We start from the raw sequence: 9569 nt of genomic DNA, 5'->3' as shown, positions 1-9569 counted from the left end.
AGAGTAATATAAATATGAGTTTATATCTTGAAAAATGTCATTAATTAAGAAATAACCTTGTATTTTGTGAACCATTGACATTTTTGAAGATATAAGCTCATCCTGATGATACACTCATCGAGACCTTTCAGTTGAGTACCCACATCAATTTTTCATATATTTTATATAATTATTTATATTATATATATGTATATATGAAAAATATGTCAAAAATGCATGTGGGTACTCAAATGAAAGCTCTTGATAAGTGTAACATCAAGATGAGCTTACATCTTTAAAAATGTCAATAATTAAGAAATGACCTTGTATCTTGTGAACTATAGACATTTTTAAGGATATAAGCTCACCTTGACATATTTATCAAGACCTTTCATTTGAGTACCCACATCAATTTTTCATATATTTATATATATTATATATATATATATATATATATATATATATATATATATATATGAAAAATATATCAAAAACGCAAGTGGGTACTCAAATGAAAGCTCTTGATAAGTGTAACGTCAAAATGAGCTTATATTTAAAAAAATGTCAATAATTGAGAAATGACCTTGTATCTTGTGAACTATTGACATTTTTACAGATATAAGCTCATTTTCATGTTAGACTCATCAAGAGCTTTCATTTGATTACCCACATGCATTTTTGATATATTTTTCATACATATATATATATATATATAAATATATAAAATATGTGAAAAATTGATGTGGGTACTCAAATGAAAGGTCTCGATGAGTATAACATCAGGATGAGCTTATATCTTTAAAAACGTCAATATTAAAGAAAGTACAGTGCAATTTAGCAATTGTCATTATTTAATAAAGCAAAATTCCATTTAATTATAAGTTACTACAGCAGTCACGAAGTGACTGCAAGGTTGCTAGTTATTATTATTAATAACTTTTTTTTATTATTATTGATTATTATTATTATTAAAAAAACATTAATTTTTTTTTTTTCATTCAATTTTATTTTTTTTTTTTCTGAAAAAATTAATTTTTTTTTAATATAAAAATTGATATATTAATAAAAGTAATTGGGTCAATTTTATCTACCGATAGCCTTGATAGACAGTGAAAGGCGGAGTTTGAGATCCAGCAGTGGGATTGCCATAACATTCCTCGTTTATATAATAACTCAATCTAATAATACAGCACGCAATTTATCTTAGTCTTCTTTGTTCTTCAGCATCTGACAGTTTTATTTTGCTAAAAACTTCAGCAATATGAAACTTTACGCTGTTTCTGATGGCCCACCATCTCTAGCTTGCAGACAAACATTAAAAGCTCTTAATATTGATTACGAATTGATACCTGTTGACTATTGCAAAGGAGAATTTTTAACTAAAGAATATGAAGAGGTAATTTAATTATTAATATAATTTTTTTCTGTAATGTTTCTAATAATAATTTAATGACAATTGAATAAATGATCCATAATTAATATTTAATAATAATTATATTGAGAATTTTTATTAATTAAAAATTCTAGCTGAATCCGCAGAGAGAAATTCCAACTTTAGTCGACGGTGATTTGACAATGGGCGAAAGGTAAATTATTATTATTTTTTTAGTACTTGAATTTGTAATTAAATTAATTATTGATAATTATTTTAGTCATGCAATTTTACAATATCTTTGTGATAAATATGATAAAGAAGGTAAATATTATCCAAAGGATCCTAAAGCTCGTGCTTTAGTTAATCATCGACTTTGTTTCAATTTAACAACTTATTATCGCAATATTTCAGAATATGCCGTAAGTTCATTTATTTATTTAATTATTATTATTATTTATAAAAATTTATGCAAAATCACTTCTAATTAATTTTATGAAAAGTATAAAGTATGAATTTGGAAAAAAAAATAATTTTTTCAATATTTTTTTCTAGTTCGCGGTTTTCCGGTAATTGATAAATTGCATTGTGCTTTCTTAAATATTGATGTTTTTACAGATATCAGCTCATCCTGACATTACACTCATCAAGAGCTTTCATTTGAGTACCCACATGCATTTTTGATATATTTTTCATATTTACATATATATAATATATATAAATATATGAAATATATGAAAAATTCATGTGGGTACTTAAATGAAAGGTCTCGATGAATCTAATATCGGAGTGAGCTTATATCTGTAAAAATGTCGATAGCTCACAAGATACAAGGCCATTTCTTAATTATTGACATTTCGAAAGATATAAGCTCATTCTGACGTTACACTCATCAAGAGTTTTCATTTGAGTACCCACATGTATTTTTGGTATATTTTTCATATATACATATATATAATATATATAAATATATGAAAAATTGATGTGGGTACTCAAATGAAAGGTCTCGATGAGTGTAAGACCAGAGATGAGCTTATATCTTGAAAAATGTCGATAGTTCACAAGATACAAGGTCATTTCTTAATTATTGACATTTATAAAGATATAAGCTCATTCTGACGTTACACTCATCAAGAATTTTCATTTGAGTACCCACATGTATTTTAGTATATTTTTTATATATACATATATATATAATATATAAAATATATTAAAAATTGATGTGGGTATTCAAATGAAAGGTCTTGATGAGTGTAACATCGGGATGAGCTTATATCTTTAAAAATGTCAGTAGTTCACAAGAAACAAGGTCATTTCTTAATTATTGACATTTCGAAAGATATAAGCTCATTCTGACGTTACACTCATCAAGAGTTTTCATTTGAGTACCCACATGTATTTTTAGTATATTTTTCATATATACATATATATAATATATATAAATATATATATATATATATATATATATATATATATATATATATATATATATATATATATATATATATATATATATATATATATATATATATATATAATATATAAATATACAAAATATATGAAAAATTGATGTGGGTACTCAAATGAAAGGTCTTGTTGAGTGTAACATCGGGATGAGCTTAGATCTTTAAAAATGTAAGTATTTCACAAGATACAAGGTCATTTCTTAACTATGTATTTAGAAATAGAGCATTTTCAAAATTTTTCGGACTCTCTTAATAATATAAATTATTATTATTATTAAAAATTCATGTAAAATTACATCTAATTGATTTCATTATTTTTTTGTAATTATTATCATTATTATTATTATTTTTTTATTAAAATGCATATAATTAAAAATAACAATAATTTATAATTATAGTTTGGTCCAATGTTCTTTGACTACGAGCGCACAGAAATGGGCTTAAAAAAATTAAAAATGAGTTTGGATGTTTTTGAAAAATATTTCACTCGTACCAATTTTATCTACTGCGCTGCAAGTAAGTCAGAAAATCAATTAATTAATTAATTATGAGTTAACTAATTAATTAATTATGAACTAATTAATTAATTATGAACTAATTAATTAATTATGAACTAATTAATTAATTATGAACTAATTAATTAATTATGAACTAATTAATTAATTATGAACTAATTAATTAATTAAATATGAACTAATTAATTAATTAATTTTAAACTAAGTAATTAATTAATTTTGAACTAATTAATTAATTAATTTTGAACTAATTAATTAATTATGAAATAATTAATTAATTATGAAATAATTAATTAATTATGAACTAATTAATTAATTAATTATGAATTTATTATTTAATTAATTAATTAATTAATTAAATAATAAAAATTAAGTAATTTAATAACTAAATAATTATTAAAAAATTTTTGCAGATACTTTAACAATCGCTGACTTTGCAATGATAACAGCAACGATTGGACTAGAAGCGATAAATTTTTCGCTCAAGCCCTGGCCTAAGGTCAACAAATGGTACAATGACTTCAAAGTAAAGCACCCTGAATTGTGGGAAATCGCAGCTGGAGGTTTAAAAGAGTTGAGCGATTATGAAAAAAATCCTGACATGACTATGACTTGGGTGCATCCTATTCATCCAATGCGTAAAAGCAAAAAATAAGACATTCCTTGAAAAAAAAAAAAAATTTTATTATTTTGTTTTTATCGCATATTTTATTATTAATTATTAATTATTAATGATTTTATTACACATACTTTATAATAAACAATGCAATTAAAATAAAATTTAAAAACGACAAAATGTCAGTCGTAACCAATTTTTTGAGCATTCAATTTAAATAAATATTTTTATGAAAATTTAACAACAAAAAATATTTTTTAAATTTATGTATAAATAGTTTTTAAATCCAACAATTATATTTTTAATAATAATAATTATTATTCGGATAAATATATTTTATATATTTATATATTAAGTATATTTGAATCACAGCTTCATATTATCTTCGACGATAAAATTTATACTCATATATTATATAACACAAATAATATATACATAGTTTATATTTATATATATGCAATGATAGTTAATCTCCATATTAATTAATTATGTAATGTACTTATTAATAAGAAATACACTTGCGAGGGTATTTAAAATTGATTATATAGAGATTAAATATCAGATAAAATTGACTGACATTTTACAGAATTTTTTTAATAATATTTATTACAATTATAATTATTATCTTTATAAGTTTCATTAGACTAGAAAAAAACCCTGTGGTCTATCCTCGATTCAATTTAGCGCTTAAATGCCGTGACAATATTTCAATAAACTGAGATATTGTGTGATAATTGCCAAAAAGATAATGAAAATTTTTTTGCCAATCTTTACAAGCATATTTTAATCTTAAAAAATAAAAAAAAATTTTTAAAAGTCAAAAGAGCGTACACAGAAAAAAAAATTTTCTTGAATTAAGTATTTAATTTTGAAGAACTTAATATTCTTGATTTAAGTAGAAAAATTCTTAATTTAAGGAAATTTTAGTCGATTCAAAAATTTTTCTCTTAAATTAATTTAATTTTTTTTCAATGTATAAATTTTTAATGGATCTAAGATTTATAATTAAGAGGATAAGAAAAATTTTGTCTTTAAAGTATTTATATGATAAAAGTTTTGTCTTGATTTATATACCCTAGAAAAGTTTTTCTGATAGCGAGAAGGCGTAGCCACCTAGCGGAAAAATAAAAAACTAACTTCTAATAAAAAGTACCAAATAATCTAGATAATTAAAAGAATCATTAAAATTTTGTCTCTAGTGTATTTATATAACAAAAAGAATTTTTTAAATTAAATTTAGTATCATTAGAAAGATTTTGATTTGAATTTGTGTTTTTTAAATTTTTTATGTAGTGAAATTTTCATAAGATTAATATTCAGGATTTTTTGGTGGTAGAATCGATTTTAATGATAAAAAAAAACCATTTTGTCTTTATATATACCCCCTAGAAACATTTTTCTGATAGCGAGAAGGCGTAGCCACCTAGCGGCGAAAACAAAAACTAACTTCTAATAAAAAGTATCAACTAATCTATATAATTAACAAAATAAGGAAAATTTTGTCTCTGTCGTATTTTTATAATAAAATAAGTTTTTGAAATTAAATTTAGTTAATTGAAAAAGTCTTGACCTGAATTTGTGTATTTTTCATGTTTTATATGCTTTTCTAAAATAGTTCATTTATTATGATAAATTTCCGAAGTAGTTCTAAATAGTCTTTGGTAATAGCCTTCTCAATTAATTATAGGTACTTTCTACTCAATTTTCAAACCCTGATTATTATTTTGATCTATCTTTATTTCTCCACATTTTGTAATGAAAAATCTACACTGAGAAAAAAAGGTACTACTCTTGAGAAAATTTTCTTGTTACAAGAATATATATTCTTGATCATTTTCAAGAATATATTTTCTTGTCTCAAGAATTGATCGAATTATTTTTTGTTATTACTTCAAGTAAACCTATTCGTTTGTTAATCTATCAAAATTAATGCCAATATTTTATGCGCTCTTTTGGCTTTAGTATTTAAAAAATTTTTTTTACATCAATCCTGCACGGAAAAAAGTAAAGTGTAATATTCACTCGGATTCCGGTTAATTTTTATAGTTTCAAACAGTAAAGCGGACATCGGGGTGGCAAAAATATAAATATTACAGAACTTAATGTAGAAAGTATAAAAGCCACAATTTATCCACAGATTCGGTAGAATCTGGCGCCAAGTTCCGTTCAAATCCGTTGTAAACGGAGCGCCAGACCACCGACTGTGTTTACTGTAAGCAGAACGGTTTTTTGAGGTTGCGAAATTTTATTTAATTCTACGGTACTTTTTTTACCCAATTTGTTTATCATAACAGTAATTCATAATTTATTTCACCGTATTAATTAATTATATTCACTTATAACAATTTATTTACTTGAAATTATTAAATTTTATCAGCACATACTATAGCTCGCTCACAAATTTCGATCCTGACTTTTTTTTGATGGAGAAAGGTCAGCGCCACAGACTAGATAAAATAAAAATGTGTAGTAATCCTCCTATAGATAAGCAACTACAGTTAAAAAAAGTAATTCACAGCTTACATTTACGGCCGCCAGGGTGCACTGGAATTATATCTACATAAACTGTAGCTTCAAGGGGATAGTTTGCAGTAAAAAATTCTGCCAACGCGAGATTTAAGTTGGTACCAATTGTAAATTTTCATTATAATTACAAAAAATACTAAAATCCGAACAAAAACAGTTTCACTGTAAGAAAATCGCGCCAAGTCCACGTTCGTAAGACTATTAGGAAAAAAAAAATTTTTTTTTCTTTACAAAAAAAATACAAAATAAAAATTAAAAATCCAAGTAACCGATATGATTGTTTATGATTTTTGAAAATTAAAAAATCTTATTGTAAATTTAAAAATTAAAAATTTAGAACTTACTTGGTGTGCGTCATTGTGTATTTCAATTTTTTTAAAGTCCTAGTAAATAGATTTTACGAATTTCATCAAAAGTAAAATATTTTGCAACCACGCACACTAAATACGTTCTAAAATTTTTTTTTTAATTTTTAAATTTACAATAAAATTTTTTTTAATTTCCGAAAATCATAAACAATCATATCGGTTACTTGGATTTTTTAATTTTTTTATTTTGTATGTTTTTGTAAAGAAAAAATTTTTTTTTTTTTTTCCTAATAGTCTTATGAACGTGGACTTGGCGCGACTTTTTACAGTGAAACTGTTTTGTTCGGATAGTCCATATTATGAAGAGAAGGAGAATTCAGATGAAAGAGAAGGGGGTCTCACTCTGAGAGAATTTAATATTTGAAACAGTAAAAATTATACTTTTAAAATATACATTTTACCAGTCCAAGCAAGTCAATAATTAAAGTTTGATTTTTAGCGTTGCGTTTAAAATTTACCATTTTACTTTGTAAATATTGACGTTGCTTGTATTAGAAATTTACTAACTTTATTTTATACTTTTTACATATCATAAGATCATTTTTTAGGTACGAAATGATAAATATCAAACTCTGAATTCTTAATTATTATACTTTAACATTTTAGACATTTACATAGCGAATATTACTGTTTGAAATAGTATTTTCGTCCATGTAAAGAGTAAATTGTAACGTTTAAATGGTAAATATTATAAAGTGAATAGTAAAATCACGATTTTACTGTTTGAAATGGTAATTTTTAGCAGTTGATCATTACTTATTATAAATCGACTGTTATTTATTACAGTTTACTTTTTTCCGTGTACCTTCTTTCTAATTAATTTTTATCTCCTGATTATTATTTTCATCTAGCTTTATTTCTCCACATTTTGTAATAAAAAATCTATTTTTTATGCGCTCTTTTGGCTTTAGTATTTAAAAAAAATTTTTTTACATCAATCTTGATAGTCTGTAATAGCAAAAAAAAATTTTTTCTTACCCACCTTTTTCGGCATTTATCACTCAATATCTTCTTCCAATAAAAAAAACTTACAATTACACCATTACTTCTTACTCACTTATTAAATTTATTCCAATAGTTAATTAACTACAAATTCCGAGGATCTTCATTCAGCTGACATGCTCGTCTGAACACATCGGTTTAAAATTTTTGATTACCTATTTCCCTATAAACCCGGTAATATAAAATTAAATCTAACCTCTAGAAAAATCCACAAAAAGTTTTTAGATTTTTTTACACGCCCTTGATTTATCGATAAGTTTTTGCTTAGAATAATATCGCTCGAGCGAAAACAGTCACCTCACTCTTCCGGAAGGTGATCTAAGATGGGATTTAATATAACCCGTCCGATAATCGATCACGTCCCTGGCAGCGCCGCCGGGAATCCCGTGCCTGTGTTTTCTGCTCCATCTGCAAGAAACAAACTGTATTAACTCCATTGGTCTTACAGTCTAGCCAACTTAAAGTCAGTAAATAAAATATTTAAATTGCAAGCATGCCCATTATTTTGTCCTTAATCTATCACACGGTTTATCGCTGACATAAAATCATATAATAGAAGATAATTAAAAAATATATATGACAAATAACATTTAATTTACACACGTTCAATGCTTCATTCCAGATTTAAATATATAATATAAAAACATTCATTATTTATAAATATATATAATAATTAATTTAGTTATTACGGAAGAAATATACAAAAAAAAATCAATTCACTACTTACGAATGCACATGTACATATTTATAATTATTTACTCCTAAATTTACATTTTAATTTCCTATCTCTGATTTATCACAAAGTTAATTACGACAAATTAATTTAAGGTAAAGTACCCAGTACTTGAACACTTATAAAAATGGGACAGACTTTTCGAATTGTTGTAATACAAAATCCGTAAATTTATTATGAGTGATATGCGCATGTTATAATTATTCAATGATACAGTGATTGATTTCTGTAAGTTTTTTTAATTATAAATCAAAACAATTATATTTTTGTTAACTTAAAAGTTGACATGTCGAGAATAGCCGATAGATGGTATTTTTTTCATGAAAAAGGTACTAAACCGTAAACCGAACAATCAGTAAAAAAAAACGGTTTATCATTTTAAGTAAAAAAAATTAGGAAAACGGTTGACCCTGAAGGCCATCCCTGCAACTTCCCGCTAATTCCATACTTAGGCGCTTAAAATTGCACCAATGACGTTTTTGAGCTCTTCGAGCTCAAAAATACAATTTATGGGTTATTTTGAGCTCTCCAAGCTCACAGGGATTGATGTCCTATGTATTGGACCTCTTCGAGCTCAAAAGTCTGATAGGGATTTGATGACACTATTTTTTGAATTTTTAAACCGCAATAACTTTTGAATGAATTAACCGATTTTTACGCGGTTGGCAGTATTCGACGCAGTTTTTCAAGCCTCACAAAGAATCTCAAATTTTGAATTGATCGCGCTAGGAATTTTGGAGTTATTCCGAAAAAACACTTTTTTCGGTTTTCTTTCGTTCACGATATCTCTCGAACGAATCAACGGATTTTAAGCGGACTGGTGGCGATCGACGTGGTTTTTTGAGGTTAAGAGCTGATTAGTTTTTGGAATTGAACCATCAAGCCGTTTAAAAGTTATTCCAAAAAAACCACATTTGAAAAAATATTTTTTTTTTCAGTTTTTTGAAGATTTTTCAAAATCTATTGATCTGAATTGGTTTTAAAATCTGAGT

The 9569-nt window shown here is 25.2% G+C and overlaps 1 protein-coding gene across 1 annotated transcript; it reads left to right on the top strand.

Annotated features, from left to right (window-relative positions):
• Positions 1-1097: 1097 nt before the first annotated feature.
• On the top strand, positions 1098-4692 carry LOC123270677 (glutathione S-transferase 1). Its single transcript, XM_044736835.1, has 5 exons — positions 1098-1375; positions 1507-1565; positions 1632-1773; positions 3216-3333; positions 3746-4692. The coding sequence occupies exons 1-5, from the start codon at positions 1241-1243 to the stop codon at positions 3985-3987; spliced, it is 696 nt and encodes a 231-aa protein (XP_044592770.1). The 5' UTR covers positions 1098-1240; the 3' UTR covers positions 3988-4692.
• The last annotated feature ends 4877 nt before the right edge of the window (positions 4693-9569 follow it).

The sequence above is a fragment of the Cotesia glomerata genome, linkage group LG8, assembly GCF_020080835.1.
Source record: "Cotesia glomerata isolate CgM1 linkage group LG8, MPM_Cglom_v2.3, whole genome shotgun sequence".
Taxonomy (NCBI): Eukaryota; Metazoa; Arthropoda; class Insecta; order Hymenoptera; family Braconidae; genus Cotesia; species Cotesia glomerata.
This window is presented reverse-complemented; position numbering and strand designations above follow the sequence as displayed.

Bases quoted from the DNA above. Each gene is read 5' to 3' on its own strand.
- LOC123270677 (XM_044736835.1), top strand. From the start codon at position 1,241: ATGAAACTTTACGCTGTTTCTGATGGCCCACCATCTCTAGCTTGCAGA. The intron at 1,376-1,506 runs GTAATTTAATTA...TAAAAATTCTAG, and splicing joins TAACTAAAGAATATGAAGAG to CTGAATCCGCAGAGAGAAAT. The intron at 3,334-3,745 runs GTAAGTCAGAAA...AAATTTTTGCAG, and splicing joins TTTTATCTACTGCGCTGCAA to ATACTTTAACAATCGCTGAC.